Here is a 19,245-nt window from a genome sequence, read left to right on the forward strand (position 1 = left end):
CAGTCAGTCCTGATAGCAATTATTCACTATTGTACCATAAAGTCTTATCCCCATCGCCTTTCACCAGCCCCATCTAGACAGGTTGAAAACCACTCAGTGGAGATTCTACCTTCTCCTGCACCTTCTGAAACTAAACTCTCTTTTGAAAACTTGTAAGCCAGTCACTTCATGCCTTTATAGCTCCCCATTTTAGGTAGCCAATGTCTAAGTTGTCCATCCCTATCAACTCTGTATACAGAGGGGTTGGGAATGATCCTTGCTGTGAAGATTTGTTCCCTCTTTTAAGCTATTACATCCATAAGTATAGGTCAAGTTCATCAAATTGTAGTGGGTTACACTTTTATACTTCCTTCTTCCTCTAGTCGAGTTCTGATCATCCAGCCATTGAAGCTAGGTCAAGTGGTTACTATCTGCAAGTATGGGAGTTCTTGTGCATCTCCTCTCTCTTCATATTAGCTGGACATTTCACTTGCTGCTCTAGCCCTCTGTGGCTATGTCCCTTGCCCATGGGCTCAGGAGTCTCCAGGTCTCACCATACTGCTGGCCAACCAGGTCTCACTCCAGGTTGACGGGAGTCTATTGAACGTGGTCAGACTCAGCCCACATCTTCATTGCTGCTTTTCCCAACTTACCCCTTATAAGTAAACCAACGTGGTCACCAGAAAGATTACTTGCCTGCTCATGTATTCCCTTTGAGTTTCAGTCTTGGAAGGGGGTTTGCCCTGAAGGGACTTGATTACCTGCCTTGATGGCTCCCCGGTGAACAATTTGCTTGGTCTTGTGGGCTCCTATCTTTTTTTGTTGTTAAGTGCCATTGAGTCAGTTCCCACTCACAGAGACCCTGTATAGGGTTTCCAAGGAGCGGCTGGTGAGTTTGAACTGCCAACCTTGTGGTTCTAACCAACCATGTTGTCCAGTGCTTTATCTCACAGCACCACAACAATATCTTACATCTGAGTAGTATTTTAAAGTTCTCTTTCCTTATACTGACTCATCTGAGAAGAGCAGGTTTGTTTCCCATAGTAAATGGGAAGTACACTTACCAAGCGTGAGTTTGAGTTAGAGACTCTGGCTTGGTCATTCACTAGCTATGTCTCCTTGGATAAGTTACCATATCTGTCAGCGTCCCAGTTGGAAATCAGACTGCACTCTCCATTTGGGCAATTTGAGTTGTTGAATAAAGAGATGATTTACAAAGGTGTGAGAAGAGTGTAGGAAAGCCAAAAGAAGGGAGGAAGTGGTTCCTGGAACCAGAGCCAGGGAGGGTTGTGAGGAGAGGCCACTTGGAAGGATGTGACCTTTGGAAAGGATCAGCCCACAATGACCATGTTGATGTTGTTGTTAAGTGCCATCAAGCCGGTTTCAACTCACAGCATCCCCGTGTAGGATTTCCAAGGCACAGTTGGTGGATTTGAACTGCAGATCTTGTGGTTAGCAGTCCAATGCTTATCCTACAGCATCATGCTAGGACTCTAAAGACAACCAACAATTATTTAATCTTTCTGAGCCTTCTTTGTCTTGTCTTTGAAAAAAAGGGAGCAGTGAGAGCACGGTGACTCTGTACCATAAGCGCCAGATGGGGAACCACAAGGTTGGTGGTTCAAGCCCATCAGCTGCTCCATGAGAGGAAGGTGAGACTTTCTGGTCTCATAAAGATGAAAGATGTTGTTATTTTTGTTAGGTGCCATCGAGTCGGTACTGACTTATAGTGTGACCTTATGAACAGCGGAACGAAACACTGCCCAATCCTGGGCCAACCTCACTACTGTTGCCATGCTTGAGTCCATTGATGCTGTACTTGGCCAAACCATCTCATTGGGAGTCTTCCTCTTTTTCTCTGACCCTCCACCTTACCAAACATGATATCCTTCTCCAGTGACTGGTCCCTTCTGACAATATGTCCGATGAATGAGAGACAAAGTTGGGCCATCTTAACCTCCAAGGAGCACTCTGGCTGCACTTCTTCCAACACAGATCTGTTGGTTCTATGGGCAGCCCATGGCACTTTCAATATTCTCCTCCAACACCATAACTCAAAAGCATCAATTCTTCTATGGTCTTTCTTATTCACCATGCATATGAGGTTATTGAAAATACCAAGGCTTGGGTCAGTCCTCAAGCTGACATCTTTGCTCTTCAACACTTTAAAAAGGTCTTGTGCAGCAGATTTGCCTAATGCAACACATTGTTTGATTTCTTGACTGCTGCTTCTGTGAGTATTGATAGTTGATCCAAGAGGAATGAAATCTTTAACAACTTCAATCTTTTCTCCATTGGTAAGAATGTTGTTGGTAAGTCCAGTGGTAAGGATTTTTGTTTTTTTGCCATTGAGATGTAATCCGTACTGAAGGCTGTGCTCTTTGATCTTCATCAGTAAATGTTTTAAGTCCTCTTCACTTTCAGCAAGCAAGGTACATAAGGATGTACAGCCCCAGAAACCCAATGTAGGGTTGCTATGAGTCAGAACTGACTCAACAATACTTAACAATATTTGTTGGTCAGATTTGCTGTGAGATATTTTTCTTTATAGCAGACACGCTAAATAAAAAACCAAAGTACTTGTTATTGAGTTGATTATTCTGACTTGTGGTGGCTCTGCACACGTAAGTGTAGGACTGTGCTCTGCTGATTTTTTTTTGGAAGTAGCTTGTAGCCTTTCTTTCAATGTGTCTCTAGGTGGACTTGAACCTTCAGTCTTTGGGCGAGCAGCCAAGTGTGTTAAAAATTTGCAATACCCAGGAATTCCAGCAGACATGCTAGGTACTCAACACTTGTTCTCCTCCTTCATTTGATCTTTAAAACTCCCTTGAGGAGCAGCTAGGGTGTTAATAATAAATTCGTGTATAGATGTGTTAAATGAGGCTCAGAGAAGTGACTTGCCCAAGGTTACATAGCTACAAAAATAGCAAAATGGAACTGACATTTTCACATATGCTGTAGAACTCTTGCCCTATTCTTTTATGTTTCTGTCTGAAGATGACTGCCATAGGCTTTTCTCTTTTTTTCACTGTCTGGAACTAGTAGACCATGAACAATAGTGATTCTGCTTTTCAAAGAAAAATGGATTGGCCCAGAAATCAATGCCAAAAGCAAAAAGGTAACCACTGATTGGGCAAAGTCCCTGTAATGGATGTTCAAGTCCAATCATCTATATTTTAAAAAGCATCAGATGAAAACCCTATGGAGTACAGCTGTACTCTGGCAAGCCAGGGCTGCAATGAGTTGGATCTGACTTGATCTGGTTGACTGGAGAGATACGCAGGAGGCCAAATGCCTGTGAAATGGTTTGTATAACACTCTTACCAACATGTTCTTATTGTCATAGTCTTTCATGTCAGTTCCGATTCATAATGATCCCATGTACAACAGAAAGAAACACTGGCCCATCACTGTGCCATCCGCACAATCATTGCTATGCTTGACCCCATTGTTGCTGCCATTGTGTCAATCCATCTAACTGAGGACCCTCCTCTTTTTAACTAACCTTCTACTTTACCAAGCATGATGTCCTTCAGGAACTGGCCTCTCCTGATGACATAGCCGAACTCCAAGAGACAAAGTCTCACCATCCTCTCTTCTAAGGAACATTTTAGCTGTACTTCCAAGGCAGATTTGTTTGTTTTTCTGGTAGTCCTTCTGAAAATCCATATACTTTCAATATTCTCCACCAAAACCATAATTCAACTGCATTGATTCTTCTATAACCTTCCTTATTCATTGTCTAATTTTCACATTCACATGAGGTGATTGAAAATATCATAGTTTGGATCAGATACACCTTAGTCCTCAAACTGACATCTTTGTTTGCTCTTTAACCACTTAGAGAAATCTCTGGCAACAGATATGCCTAATGCAATACATCGTTTGATTTCTTGACTGCTGCTTCCATGAGCATTGACTGTGAATCCAAGCAAAATGAAGTTTTTGACAATTTCAATCTTTTCTCTGTTTATCAAGATGCTATTTTCTTGGTCAGAGTCCTGGTGTGGCACGTCAGGACAATGCATTAGACCATAAGGTCGATTTGAACCGCAAGGTCAGTGGTTCAATCCTATCAATTTCTTGGAAACCCAACACAGGGTCACTATGAGTCAAAACTGACTCAACAGCACTTAACAACAAGATTTACTGGTCCAGTTGTGAGGATTTCCATTTTCTTTACATTGAGGTGCTACCCATACTGAAGGCTGTAGTCTTTGATCTTTATCAGTAAGTATTTCAAGTCCTCTTCACTTTTAGCAAGCAAGGTTGTATCATCTACATATCACAGGTTGTTAATGAGTCTTCCTCCAATCCTAATGCCATGTTCTTCTTTGTATAATCCAGTTTCTCAGATTATTTGCTCACCATACAGATTGGATAAGAATGGTGAAAGAGTACAACTCATTTTTCTAATGATTGTCGACTGTCTTTTAATCTATGTACAAGTTCCTCATGAGCATAATCAAATGTTCTGGAATTCCCATTCTTTTCAATGTTACCTATGTTTGTAATAATCCATACAGTCAAATGTCTTTGCATAGTCAATAAAGAACAAGTAAAAATCTATCTGGTGTTCTCTGCTTTCAGCTAAGAGCTATCTGACATCAGCAATGATATCCCTAGTTTCATGTGGTTTTATGAATCCGTCTTGAATTTCTGGCAGCTCTCTGTCAATATGCTGCTAAAACTGTTTTAGAATTATCTTCAGCAAAATTTTACTTATATGTGACAATAATGATATAGTTAGATGATTTCCACATTTCATTGGGCCTTCTTTCTTTGGAATGGGCACAGATATGGATCTCTTTCAATTGGATGGCCAGGTAGTTGTCTTCCAAACTTCTTGGCAGAGATGGGTGAGTACCTCCAGTGCTGCATCAGTTTGTTGAAATATTTGTTTGTATCCTGTCAATTTCTAGAGCCTTCCCCCCCACCAATGACGTCAGTGCAGCTTGGACCTCTTCCCTCAATACCATTGGTTCTTGATCATATGCCACCTCTTGAAATGGTTGAACAGTGACTGTGTATTCTTTCCATCTTCTTTTGATGTTTCTTGCCTCATTCAATATTTTGCCTATGGAATCCTTCAATATTGCAATTAGCAGCTTTAATTTTTTTTCTTCAGTTCTTTCAGATTGAGAAATGCTGAACATGTTCTTTCTTTTTAGTTTTCTGACTCCAGGTCTTTGCACATTTTATTATAATACTTCTCAAGCTAGTCTTTGAAATTTTCTGTTCATCTTTTTCACTTCATCATTTCTTCCATCCATTTTAGCTTCTCGATATTCAAGGGCAAGTTTCAGAATCTCTTCTGACATTCACTGGGTGTTTTCTTTCTTTCCTTTTTAATGACCTTTTGCTCTCTTCCTGTATGATTTCTTGATATCATCCCACAACTCGTCTGGTTCAGTCATTAGTGTCGAATATATCAAATCTGTTCTTGAGCTGGTCTGTAAATTCAGGTGAGATATACTCAAGCTTATATTGACTTGTAAACATTTTAGTGGACTTGTAAACATTTTCTTCAACTCCAGGTTGAACTTGCATATGAGCAATTGATGTTCTGTTCTGGTTAGTCCTTGGCTTTATTATTTTGGCTGATGATATTGAGCTTCTCCATCACCTCTTCCCATAGATGGAGTCAATTTGATTCCTGTGTGTTCTATTTGGTGAGGTCCACATGTATAGTCAACATTTACGTTGTTAAACAAAACGGTATTTACAATGAAAAAGTCTTTGGTCTTGCAAAATTCTATCATTCGATATCCAGCATCATTTATGTCACCAAAGCCATTATTTTCCAACTTTCAATCCTTCCTCTTTGTTTCCAACTTATGCATTCCAATCACCAGTAACTCAATGCATCTTGACTGCATAGTTAGTCAATTTCAGACTGAAGAAGTTGGTAAAACTCTTCAATTTCATCATCACTGGCTTTAGTGGTTGATGCATAAATTTGAATAATAGTGGTATGAACTGGTCTTCCTCGTAGGCCTATGGACATTACCCTATCACAGATAGCACTGTACTTCAAGATCATGAAATGCTCTTTTTGGTGATGAAGGAGACATTAAGATTAGGTTGGTAGTCCAGTGCAAACTGTACCTATGATGGAGCTAATCTGTTATGCTAGTTCAGTGTGGCTGGAATAAAGAGAGTGAAGGAGAAGACAGAGATGAGGTAGGGGGATAATCAAGGTCAGATGATGTAGGGTGCTGTGAAGGAGATTGTTGTTGTTAAGTGCCATCAAGTTGATTGCAACCTATAGCAACCCTGTATAGGGTTTCCAAGGAACAGCTGGTGAGCTTGAACCACTGACTTAGCAGTTCAAACTATTTTGCAGTCTAATGCATTAGCCCACAGCGCCACACCAGGGCTCCTGAAGGAGACTAGACACTATCAAAAGGTACTGGAAAAATCACTGAAGGGTTTTAGGCTTAGGAAAACTAGTGTCTAGGTGTTTTTTTTTTTTTAAAAAGATCACTCAGGAACCATAACTTTATATCGGAAAAGGAACAACTACTTTACTTATATTAAGGTGGCGGTGGTGGTGATGTGATGTGGAGTTGGTTCCAACTTATAATGACCATTCATAGGGTTTCCAAGGCTGTAAATCATGACAAGAGCAGAAAGTCTCATATTTCTCCCATGGAATGGCTGGTAGCTTTGAACTGCTGACCTTGAGGCTAGCATACCAACTCTTAACCATTGTTGTTGTTGTCAGGTGCCATCAAGTTGGAACCGACTCATAGCGACCACATGTACAGCAGAACGAAACAATGTCCGATCCTGGGCCAACCTCACTACTGCTGCCACACTTGAGTCCATCAATGATGCCACCTGGCTGATCCATCCCGTTGGGGGTCTTTCTCTTTTTCTCTGACCCTCCATCTTACCCAGCATGACATCCTTCTCCAGCAACTCTTCCCTCCTGACAATATGTCCAAAGTATGAGAGACGAAAGAGGTATAATTAGCAAATGTTAGGGCACAAAAGAATTGAACTGAGCTACTCTCTTTTCTTCCCTTTAAAATAACTCTTCCTCCCAAAAGATAACCACTAGCATCTCCGTTATGAATCCTTTTTGGTCCTTTCTCACCACCTCACTCCAATATTCACCTTTTGAACTTTGTCTTTGTTAATTCACCCACTTATGTTATAAGGTTATGTTAGTCCCTCAAGGAATAAATACTTTTCCAACAAGGAAACTCTTCAGACCAGACAATTTGGTGCATCTCACCAAGCACATGCAATTTGAAAGGTTAACATACCCTTCTTGTGCCCTTTCTATTGGCATTCCTGAGCTGGTGTCCAAGGAGCGCTGGTGGCTCTTGTGGCTAAAGCGTTCAGCTGCCATCCTAAAGGTTTCTCAGATTATTTGCTTGGCATACAGATTGAATAAGTATGGTGAAAGAATATAACCCTGGCACAAACCTTTCCGGATTATAAGACATTCAGTATCCCCTGGTTCTGTTTGAATGACTGCTTCTTGGTCTATGCATAGGTTTCTCATAAGTGTTCTAGAATACTCATTCGTCTCAATGTTGTCCATAGCTTGTTATGATCCACACAATCATGTGTGGTTTTTTGCATAGTCAATAAACAATAAGTAAGCATATTTCTGGCATTCTTTACTTTTAGCTAAGATCCATCTTACATCAGCAATGATATCCATAGTTCCACATCCTCTTCTGAATCCAGTTTTAGTTTCTGACAGTTCCCTGTTGATGTATTGTTGTAGACATTTTTTAATTACCTTCAGCAAAATTTTACTTGCATATAATATTAATGTTATCCCACACTCCATGGGGTCACCTCTCTTTGGAATAAGCACAAATATGGATCTCTTCCAGTCAGTTGGCCAGGTAGCTCTCTTTGAAATTTCTTGGCATAGACAAATGAGCAACTCCAGTGTTGCATCAGAAAATATTTCAAATTTTTTTCTGTCAATTTCTGGAACCTTGTTTTTTGTTGTTGTTGTTTTTCTAACACCTTCAGTGCACCTTGGATTTCTCCCTTCACTACCATTGGTTCTTGATGATATGCTGCCTCTTGTGCCTCTTGAAATGGTTGAACGTCAACCATTTCTTTTTGGAACAGTGACTCTTGTCTATTCCTTCCATCTTCTTTTGATGCTTTCTACATCATTCAATATTTTACCCATGGAATTCTTCAGTATTGCCACCCGAGGCTTGAATTTTTTTCTTCAGTTTTCAGCTTGAGAAATGCTGAATGTGTTATTCCCTTTTGGTTTTCTAACTCCAGGTCTTTGCACATTTCATTATAATACTTGATTCTGTCTCCTTGACCTGCCCTTTGAAATTCTCTGTTCAGCCTTTTTACTTTCTCATTTTCTCTATTCACTTTAGCATCTCTATGCTGGAGACTCTTCTGACATCCATTTTGATCCTTTCTTTTTTCCTGTCTTTTGCTTTCTTCCTGTATGATGTACTTAGTATCACCCCAAAGCTCTTCTGGTCTTCAGTCATTAGTGTCTAACGCATAAAGATTTGTGGCGCTGTAAGATAAACACTGACGTTCTGGTATGGCACTGTAGGATAAGCACTCACCACAAGGTCAGTTTGAACCACAATTTGGGCAGTTCAAACTCACCAGCTGCTCCTTGGAAAATGTATACAAGGTCATTATGAATCAGAACTGACTGGAAGGCACCTGTTGTTAAGTGTCGTCGAATTGATTCCAACCCATAGCGAGCGACCCTGTATAGGGTTTCCGAGGAGCAACTGGTGAGCTTGAACCGTCAACCTTACAGTTCAAATGGCTTTGCAGTCTGGCGCATTAACCCACAGCGCCACACCAGGACTCCTGAAGGCACTTAGCAATGCATAAAGATTTACAGCCTTGGAAACCCCAGGGTGCAGAGTTCTACTCTGTCTTATGCCTATATTCACTATGAGTCGGAATTGAATTGATGGCAATGGGCTTGCTTTGTCGTGGGAGTTGATATCCCAGTGGAGGCTGGTACTAAATGTTCCCACCATGGAAACAGAAAGCTGGGAAAGGATTTGAGGAGTGAGGGCAAGTGAAGAGTTGAAAAGGACCAGAACAGTCATGGAGGTGTTTTGGCTCACTTGTGTTTTCATCCGTCAGGTGGTGGTAAAGACACGGGCCAGGCTTTTAGAAATGAATATTCTTGGACAATGAGCAATGCGTCCTTTAGTAACTGCAGAGGCTAAGCCAAGGAATACACATGCAGAGCCTGGCCGGCAGGAGTTTGAGAAAAACAATTATCTGCCAGCTTTTTAGCCCAAGCGCTCGTGTCTGATAAGAAGCTGGTATGATGCCATTTGGCTGGGTGGCTGGGATCCCCACTATGAAGGTGGAGTGGTCTTTTTTTTGGGCGGGGGGAACAACTCTCTTTGAACTTTTGGGCTAAATTTCTGCCCCCGTTAAAGGTGGGCTGCTTTACCCACTGGAAAACGGATGCCATGTGCAGCCTCCTCCCCACTCTGTAAGGATATTTCTGTTGCTTCTGTGAGTGAATGCAGAAGATGAGTAGGAGAGGTCGCAAAACAACGCATGCTTGCAGTGAAGGGCACCACCGGCTGCATGCAGACAGGGTCAGAGGGCACACAGGCATTTCCTTTTCTTGCCTCCGTCTCTGGAAAAGAAAGGCAAGTCATGGAAACCTGGACCATGCATGAAGGAAGGCCATTTCACTCCCCTGCCATTCAGGGTTGTTTTCTCAAAGGCATTTTAAGCCGAGAAGGCAGTGGTTTCCAAAGCTGCACCTCCCAGAGCAGCATTTTCCCTTTCTGCCCCAGAACCACCCTTTTCTTCACTTCCTAATCTGCATGCCTTTTCCCTCTGCTTACACTCGCGAATAGGTCAAGCTTGGAATAGGAGCAGTCAGTGGTGCAGTGGGTTAATCGTTAGACTCACCGGTTCGAACCCATCAACTGTTGTCTACATCCCTAAAGATGGCAGCTTTGAAAACCCTATGAGTGCAGTTCAGCTTTGTCCTACAGGGTCGCTATGACCCCGAATGAACCAGATAGCAGTGGGTTTGGTTTTGGGCTTGTAAAAAATGTCTCTGGCGCCGCTCCCATCCAAGCTCCACAGGAAAGCCCCTGAAAGGTTCACACCTCAGTCCCGGTTTCCGTCCGTCGTCACAGGGTGCACAGATAGGGTACCGCTGAGACCGCTCCCAAGGCAACGATGCGAGGACGCGAGTTGAGAGGCCGACTGGGCCGTGGCCCCTTTAAGGCCAGGCCACGCCCCTCCCCTCCACTCAGCGCTGCCGTCGCTCGGTGGCGGCCGCTACGGTGCTGACAAGATGGCGGCTGGCGGGGCTGTTGCTGCGGCGCCAGAGTGCCGGCTTCTGCCCTACGCGCTACACAAGTGGAGCTCCTTCTCCTCTACCTACCTTCCCGAGTGAGTGCCGGGCCCGCGGCTCATGCCGTCCGACTCTTCGTCTCGAGCACGGCCGGACCGGGGGTGCAATGGAGGGCCCCCGAGCCAAGAGGCCCAGGCGGGGCCTGCCGAGGGGACTCGCGGCCTCCGGAGTCTCTGTGCAGCCGCGGAGCGCCGTGGGCGCCCCCGCCTTAGGGAGGCCCGAGGGTCGGGGGAGCGCGATCGGGGGCGAGGTGGGCGGCGGTCTGCGTGTGGGGTTTGCGGAGACTTGGAGGCGGGGCGGGAATCGGAGCTTTCGGGGTCCCGGCGGCAGGCGAGCGGGTGGAGACGATGTGGAAGGAAGGTCGGGGCTCGGTGCCGGGATTGAGCCAGTGTTCCTGGGGTTCGTGCAAAGTGATGAACTCCGGAGGAGTAGCTGCAAAGTTGTGGCCTGGCGAGTAGGGAGAGACTATAACGTTTGCTCAGGTTGTCTTCTTCTGGCTGGGGGTTTGATACAGCCGGGCAGGGAAGGAGACAAGTGACCAGGGAGGGACGTTAGAGAAGAGCTCAGTTAGCCGACGGCTCCTCGACCTAGCGGGTTCCCTCCAGGGGCCGGCAGACGAGTCTGACCTTAATGAATTTGACCTCCATCACCGACATGGTCCGCATCCCTGAAGGAGGTGCTAGAACGAGCTCCTTGTCACTTCTGCCTTATGTTTATCTGTAGCAACTTCCTCCTTCTGAAATCCTGGAAAGCCTCTTCACATGATGCACCTTATTTAGCGTATCTTTGAGGGAAGGAGCAGATGGAACTCCAGTGCCCCGTACAGATGGAGAAACGAGCCTAGGAAAGTTTTAAGCTCTCGGCAGATCCTGAAGAAAGTTGCTTATGTCCCCTCTCAAAGGGATTTGATGAGTTACAAACACAGCAAGTTCTAGAGCATACCTTTTTCTATCGCTAAACATAAAGTTTACGACCAGACCCTGAAGAGTAGTCCAAGAAGCTTGCCACCTATATTTCAAAAAGCTCTCCCCAAATTGGATTTCTCTTGGCAGGTCATTCAGGTATCTCCAAATGGAGCTGTGACCAAAAGCATGTGACTCTGGACTGCCAGTCCATTGTCCTTTAACCTTCAGTAAGGGTTTCAGTGGAGGGTGCCAAGTGACCTGTGGTCTGGTCTGGTCTGGTCAGTGTGGCCTGTTGATGGTTGCTCCATGACCATGTCCCTGACTAATGCAGAAACTTTTCATTTGAGGGCGAGCCAGGTAAACATTCTAGCCCTCCACTGGAGTTGGAATATGGCCCTGGGCAGTGATCTCTGATTTTCTGGACTAACATGTTCATGAGTCAGTACCTAGGTGAAGATCCAATTGTTGGGAATTCAGGTGGCCTTGTTTGATTTGGTGACATTTCCCTGATCCAGAGTTTGGTTACTTCCAGGATTTCACTCCTTAAACTTGTAGTGGAGGGAAGAGACTTGGATGTTGTTGCTTGTTCCTGCTGCGTTATGAGGGGGAAAAACAAGTGTACATTTCAAGCAGGAAATGATTTAGTGGGGTGGGGGGTGGTTCCGACTCATACCCACCCTTGTATAGGGTTTCCGAGGCTGTAAATCTTTATGGAAGCAGGAAGCCTTATCTTTTTCCTGTGGAACCATTGGTAGTTTCAAACTGCTGACCTTGAGGTGAGCACTTTAGTGGGGTAGCAACTATGTTTATGACTTGGAGCTTGTTACCTGACCTGAACTAGACAGAGAAGGTAACTGGTTGGGGAGATCACTTTACTTCTCAGAGCACCAGTGATATACTTTTCTCAAATGTCCATTTTGTTAAGTACCCTCCAGTCAGTTCCAATTTAGTGACCCTGCGTAGGGTGTCCGAGGAGCAGTGGGTAGGTTTGAACCGCCAACCTTGCTGTTAGCAGCACAGTGCTTATCCTGTAGTGCTACTCCAGGCAAACATGTTGGTAAAATAGCACTTAGAGATGCTTTCACTTCCACTATTTTATTACTCCTCATAACTTTCTGGTGACACATGCAGTGTAGCCTTTTTTGTTTTTGTCTTTTAATGCACTAAACTATTATAAAAGCAATCTGAACTTGCTTCTTTGAAAGGAACATAGTTGAAAATTATGGAGCTTGATTTTTAGAGTTTTGTATCTGCGGGGTTGGTATCTTCCATGCCTAATTTGTGAAACTTTCTGGGTCCTGAACTTGTATTAAGCAAGTAAGGATGCTGTACGTTCTGTGTGACAGGTGTTTAAGAAGAAACTGACTGTCCTTATTGTATAAAACCCTCTCTGTCAGAAATTGCTATATGTTTACTGACAATGCAGCCATGTTAAGGTCCTTCCTTCACAGGTTTAATTGTAAATAAACATTTGTTGAAATTTTCTACAAAGTGTAAAATATTTTTTAAAAGTACAAATCTAGCTGTTTCAAAAGGCTAATAACAATGGTAACACTTTAATGTGCCTTCTATATGCTGGTCTCCTCTAAACCCTTTTAAGTTTATTAAATAATTTAATCCTCGTAGTAGCCATCCTGTGAGGAATCTCCATTGTCTAGATGTGGAAGGGCACACAAGGAGTCCTGGTGTGGTGCCGTGGCTAATGCGCTGGATGGCGAGGTCGGCCATGGAAACTCACCAGCCTGCCCTTGGAAACCCTATGCAGGGTCATTATGAGTTGGAACTGACTCAAAGGCGCTTAACAACAAGGTCCCACAAAGGAGCCTTGGTGGCACTGTCGTTAAGGCACTCTGCTGCGAACTGAAAGATTGGTAGTTGGTACAGTATACGTCCTTAAAGATCTAGCGTTGGAAACCAGGGGGGGAAGCTCTCATAAGGATAACCATGAGTTGGAATTGGCAGTAATGGCTTGTGTGTGTGTGTGTGTGTGTGTGTGTGTGTGTGTGTGTAAAAGTCACACAGCTGGACGGACCCAGGACTTGAACCCAGGCAAATCCCTATATTCAGTTATTTACTGTAGCAACTGATGACTGTTGTTGTTAAGTGCTGTTGAGTCAGTACCAACTCATAACTAACCCTGTATAGAGGTTCTAAGCAGCAGCTGATGAGTTTGAACCGCCGACCTTATGGTTCTGAATGATCTTGCAGTCCAGTGCTTTATCCCACAGCGCCACAGCAAAAAAGAGGAAGACCCCCAACGCAGTGGATACATAATGACTGTAACCAGGGCCTCAAACCTAACAATTGTGAGGATGACACAGGACTGTTCAGTGTCCTTCTGTTGTGCTTAGAGTTGCTGTACATTGGAGCATATGCAGTGGCACCTACCTACCAACAGCACTGGTGGTGATAGCTGTAGTTTGCAGTATCTACTGTTTGTAAGGTGGTTTTTGTAGATCCTGGTGTGACGCTAACGTGCTGGACAGTAAGATCGGTTTGAACCGCAAGTTTGGTGGTTGTTTCACCAGCCACTCTTCAGAAACCCTATACAGGGTCACTATGAGCTGGAACTAACTCGACTCGATGGCACTTAATTTAATTTAATCAACATTTAATCCTAAACACTAACATGTAAGATAGGGTTTCCAGTCTGTTTTGCAGATGAAGAAACTGATGTCCATACAGGTTCAGTAACTTGGCCAAAGTATGATTGCAGTGTTTAGAAAATGCCACAGCTTCGGAGCATCTTCTGTAGACACTATGCTGAGCACTTACATGTGTTCTTTCATTTAGTCTTCACAGACACTCTATGAAGTAAATATTACCATTCTGTTTTACAGCTGGGGAAACACAGAGTCAAAGAGTTAAAGTAACTTGCCCAGTGTCTGAGAGTTGAAATTGTAGGAGATAGGTTTTCAGTTTGGGGCCTTCAGATTCTGTTGCAAAAGCTACTTCAGTATTTTACATGACTGTACTATATGTCTTTAGGAATAAAGATAAAAAGCATTATAGAAGTTTTACAACAGTGAGAGAGTAAGATACTCAGATATAGCTATATTTTATCGTGCATGTAAATTCTTAATGCATTAATATGAAAACTGTGAGTACCCCTGAAAGTAATTTCTACACGTTATGCAATTTGATTCTTATGGGTTGATTATCTTGTTTACATATTATTGGCTGACTTAAACTTTTTAGGAAGTAAAATTTGATGATGCATTTTCAATTATGTTTGCCTTTCCCCCCTCTTTTAAGTCTTTGTTACTTACTTTTATGGACATAGGATTCATGGTTCATAGTAAGAGTGACAGAATTTGACTAGGTGCATCTATTTCCAAAACGAAAACTCCAAACCCGTTGCTCTGAAGTCCCTTCTGACTCCTGGCGTGTGGTACAGAGTAGAGCCCCATGAGGGGTTCATGCCTGCGAGCTTCCTTCTAAGGCGCTCCAAAGTTCTAACTGCCATCAAAACTTTAGATTACTAGCCAAAAGCGGCTAGGAATCCAAGAATCTACTTTAAAATTTAAATTTGAAATTTAGTATTTGAAAAAGAATATATGCATAGGGGTTTCAAAACATTCATGGGAAATTTCTGTGTCTGGTTTTCCATAAACTTTCTGAAGCCTCCTCATATATTATTTGTAATTGCAAAGAAAAAAAATCCCCTAAATTTATTATGAAATATTTTGAAAATACGACCCACAGAAACTATCTGTGGGTCATTATCCTTAATCCAACTATGCAAAAATATAGCGAATTATCCTTTTGGTATGTGTCACCCTACATCTTTTTCTGTGTCTCTGTGTAGTTTTCAAATGGTATTACTCTCTATGTGTAGTTCTTTGTTTTCTTTTTTCTTCGTAAATCAAAATCCAAACCCGCTATCCTTGAGTAGATTCCATCTCGGTGACTCTCTAGGGCTCAGTGGAACTGCTCCCTAGGTTTGTGAAGCTATACCTGTCTATGGTGGAAGCAGACGCCTCATCTTCCTCCTTAGGAGCCCTTGACCTTTTGGCTAATAGCCAAACACTGAACCCACCAGCACACCTTTTTGCTTGTTAGGTTTTGTTGAATTGGTTCTGACTCCTAGCGATCTATCAGCAATAGACAGTAGTGTCTAGTTGTGCAGTTGTTGTTTTGTTTGAGTCCATTGTTGCTGCTACTGTGTTAGTCCATCTTGTTGGGGTCTTCCTCATCTTCGTGGACCTCTCCACCTTACCAAGCATGATCTCCTCCTCCAGTAACTGGTCACTCCTGTGCTAACATCCTTACTTCTAAAGAACATTCTGGTTGTACTTTTTACAAGATAGATTTATGATTTTGTGGATCCTTGGTACTGTCAATATTTTTGACCAACACTATAGTTTTCCAATCTTCCTTATTCATTGTCAAGCTTCAAATGCATATGAAACAACTGAAAATACTGGTGTGGTGCTGGGAGTTAATGCGCTGGACTGCAGTGTTGGTTTGAATCACAAGGTTGGAGGTTCAAGCTCACCAGTGATTCCTTGGAAACCTTACACAGGGTCACTGTGAGTCATAACTGACTCAATGGCACTTAACAACAACAACAACATGACTTGGGTCAAGCACACGTTTAATCCTCAAAGTGACATTTTTGCTCGTGAACATTGCTGCAGACTTGCCCAGGGCGAAAGTCTTTGATTCCTTTCCTGCTACTTTCTTCTGTGAGCATTGATTGCAGATCCAAGTAAAATTAAATCCTTGACTTCTTCAATCTTTTCTCCATTTATTATGATGTTGGCTGTTGGGCTTGTTGTGAGGAGTTTTGCTTTCATTACATTGAATTGTAATTTACTTTGAGGGCGATTGTCTTTGGTCTTCATTAGTAAGTGCTTCAGGTCTTTGCTTTCAGCAAGCAAGGTTGTGTCATCTGCATATCACAGTTTGTTAATGAACCTTCCTTCAATCCTGATGCCACATTCTTTATGTAGTCTAGCTCAGCATTTGTTGTTGTTGTTATGTGCTGTGGCGTGGTTCCGACACATAGTGACCCTGTACAGGGTTTCCGAGGCTGTAAATCTTTACGGGAGCAGAAAGCCTCATTCTCCCGCGGAACAGCTGGTAGTTTTGAATTGCTGGGCCTGAGGTTTGCAGCCTGATAGAGATTGAATAAATGTGGTGAAAGGCTACAGCCCTGACACGCTTTACTAGATTTTAAACCTTGTTCTATTCAAATAGCTGCCTCTTGGTCTATGTACAGGCTCTACGTGAGTGCATTTAAGTGTTCTAGAATTCCCATTCATAGAAATTTTTTTTTTTTTTAAGTTTTTCTTGTGAATTGAGTGAAAATTTACATGGGAGAACATCAGCTTTACACTCGTCCTATCGTATTTTGTTTCATTGCAATGACTACAGTCCTTTCCATGCATCATCATTCAACAGCATTTGCTTCTCTTCCCTTTGTTTTTGTTTTTTTTTTAAGATGTACACCAAAACACTCAGGAGCACTGGTGTGGCGCTGTCGGTTAATGCGCCAGATTGCAAAGCCATTTGAACTGCAAGGTCGGTGGTTCAAGCTCACCAGTCACTCTTTGGAAACCCTATACAGGGTCGCTATGGGTCGGGACCAACTCGATGGCACTTAACAACAACAACCAAAGCAATCAAGAACATGCAGTCATTCAAACACCCAAAAGGCATACTTTGCAAACCTGCTTCCCCCCGCTGCCAGCACACAGCCCCTCTCCCTCCGTGAGTCTAGAGTCCTCAGCTGCTCCTTGACTCCATGTCATCATCTCTGCCTCCATCTCTGGCATTGCTTCTCTGAATAGGGTACCACACTCCACTCGGGCTCTTCTCCCTTGATGGTCCTAGGGTCCTCCGCTCCTGGATTGCGTGATCAGTCACTCCCTCTTTTTGTTATAAAACGTCTACCTTTACGTTTGCACCAATCACAATCAGTTACATTCATAGAAATCTTACCTTATGATCCACATAGTCAAATGTCTTTGCATAGTCTATCAAACACAAGTAAATATGTTTCTGATTTTCTCTGCTTTCAGTCAAGATCCATTTGATATCAGCAGTCCTCTTCTGAATCCAACTTGAATTCTGGCAGCTCCTTGTCAATATACTGCTGGAATAGGTTTTGAATTACCCTCACAAAAAATCTTACTTGCATGTGATATTGTTTGATAATTTATGCCTTCTGTTGGATCATCTTTGGAATGGGCACAGCTATGGATCTCTTCCAGTTGGTTGGCCAACTGGAATGAATGTCTTCCAAATTTCTTGGTATAGACTAGTAGTGAGTGCTTCCTACAATCTGTCAGTTTATTGAAACATTTCAGTTGGTGTTCTGTTAATTCCTGGAGACTTTTACTTTTTTTTTTGCCAATGCCTTCAGTGCAGCTTGGGCTTCTTTCTTCATTACCATTTGTTCTTGACCATATGCTCCCTATGGAAATGGTGTATTCCTTCCATCTTCTTTTGATGCTTCCTGAATTGTTCAGTAGTTTGCCCATTTTGTTGTTACTGTTGTTGTTAGGTGCCATCAAGTCGGTACTCATAGCGACCTTATGCACAACAGAATGAAACACTTGCCCGATCCTGGGCTAGCCTCACTACTGTTGACACGCTTGAGTCCATCGATGTTGCCACTTGGCCAATCCATCTCGTTGGGGGGCGGGGATTCCTCTTTTTCTCTGACCCTCTACCTTTCCAAACATGATATCCTTCTCCAGCGACTGGTCCCTCCTGACAATATGTCCAAAGTATGAGAGACTTATAGCAACCTGATACAGGGTTTTAGAGGAGCGGCTGGTAGGTTTGAACCACCAATGTTGTGGTTAGCAGTCAAGTGATTATCTAGTACTTATCCACACCAAATTTCCTCTGCCCACATTGTTGTTCTTAAGTGCCATTGCGTTGGTTCCAACTTACAGCCACCCTATGTAGGGTTTCTGCAGAGCAGCTTGTGGGTTTGAACTGCTGACCTTGTATTTCGCAGTCTAGTGCTGATCCTACAGCACCACACCAGAACCCTCAATTTTCCAACTTAGGCTTGAATTTTTTTCTTCATTTCTTTAGCTTGAGAAATGCTGAGTATGTTCTTCCCTTTTGGTTTTCTAACTCTAGATCTTTGCACATTTCTTGTAATATTTTGGCTTCTCAAGCAGTCATTTGAAATTTTCTCGTCAGCTCTTTTATTTCCTCATTTCTTCTGGTTGCTTTAGCTTCTCTATGTTCAAGACCAAATTTCAGAGTCTCTTCTGACATCCACTTTGGTCTTTTTTTCTTTCCTATCTCTTTAATGACCTTTTGATTTCTTCATGTATGGTATTCGTGATGTCATCCCACAACTCCTCTGATCACTAATACTCAGTGTGCCAAATCGGATCTTGAGATGGTCTCTAAATTCAAGTGGGATATAACTTACAGTTATAGTATTCTGACTCTTGTTGTTGTTGAGGGCCGTCAAGTCGATTCCAACCCATAGCGACCCTGTATAGGGTTTCCAAGGAGCAGCTGATGAGTTTGAACCACCAACCTTGCAGTTCAAAGGGCTTTACAGTCCGGTGCATTACCCCACAGTGCCACACCAGGACTCCTGTAGACTTGTTTTAATTTTCTTCCGCTTCCACCTGAACTTCTTGTTGTGCCGTCGAGTCGGTTCCGACTCATGGTGACCATGTATAAGGTTTCTGAGGAGCAGCTGGTGGGTTTGAACCACAGACCTGTGGCTCAAGCTGACCTTGTGGTCCAGTGCGTATCCTACAGTGCCACACCAGGACTTCTACACCTGAGCTTGCAGATGAGCAATTGATAGTCTGTTCCAGGTCGGTCCCAGCCTTGTTTTGGCTAATGACATTGAGCTGCTCCATCATCTCTTCCCACAGATGAAGTCAGTTTGATTCATTTTGTTTCATCTGGTGAGGGGCCATGTGTATGGTCACCATTTATGTTGTTGAAAAAGATATTTGCCCTGAGTAAGTCCTTGGGCTAGCAAGATTTTATTATATCATCTGCAGCATTGTT

General features: G+C 43.1%; 1 protein-coding gene across 1 annotated transcript in view; it reads left to right on the forward strand.

Moving 5' to 3' along the window:
* Positions 1–10,264: 10,264 nt before the first annotated feature.
* Positions 10,265–19,245, forward strand: part of MKLN1 (muskelin 1, intracellular mediator containing kelch motifs) — a 194,754-nt gene continuing 185,773 nt past the window's right edge. Inside the window, exon 1 of the mRNA XM_006861143.1 lies at positions 10,265–10,377. Within this exon, the coding sequence (XP_006861205.1) occupies positions 10,280–10,377 (98 nt within the window). The 5' untranslated portion in view covers positions 10,265–10,279. The remainder of the gene's footprint in view (positions 10,378–19,245) is intronic.

This window comes from Chrysochloris asiatica, unplaced genomic scaffold (assembly GCF_000296735.1).
Source record: "Chrysochloris asiatica unplaced genomic scaffold, ChrAsi1.0 scaffold00041, whole genome shotgun sequence".
NCBI lineage: Eukaryota > Metazoa > Chordata > Mammalia > Afrosoricida > Chrysochloridae > Chrysochloris > Chrysochloris asiatica.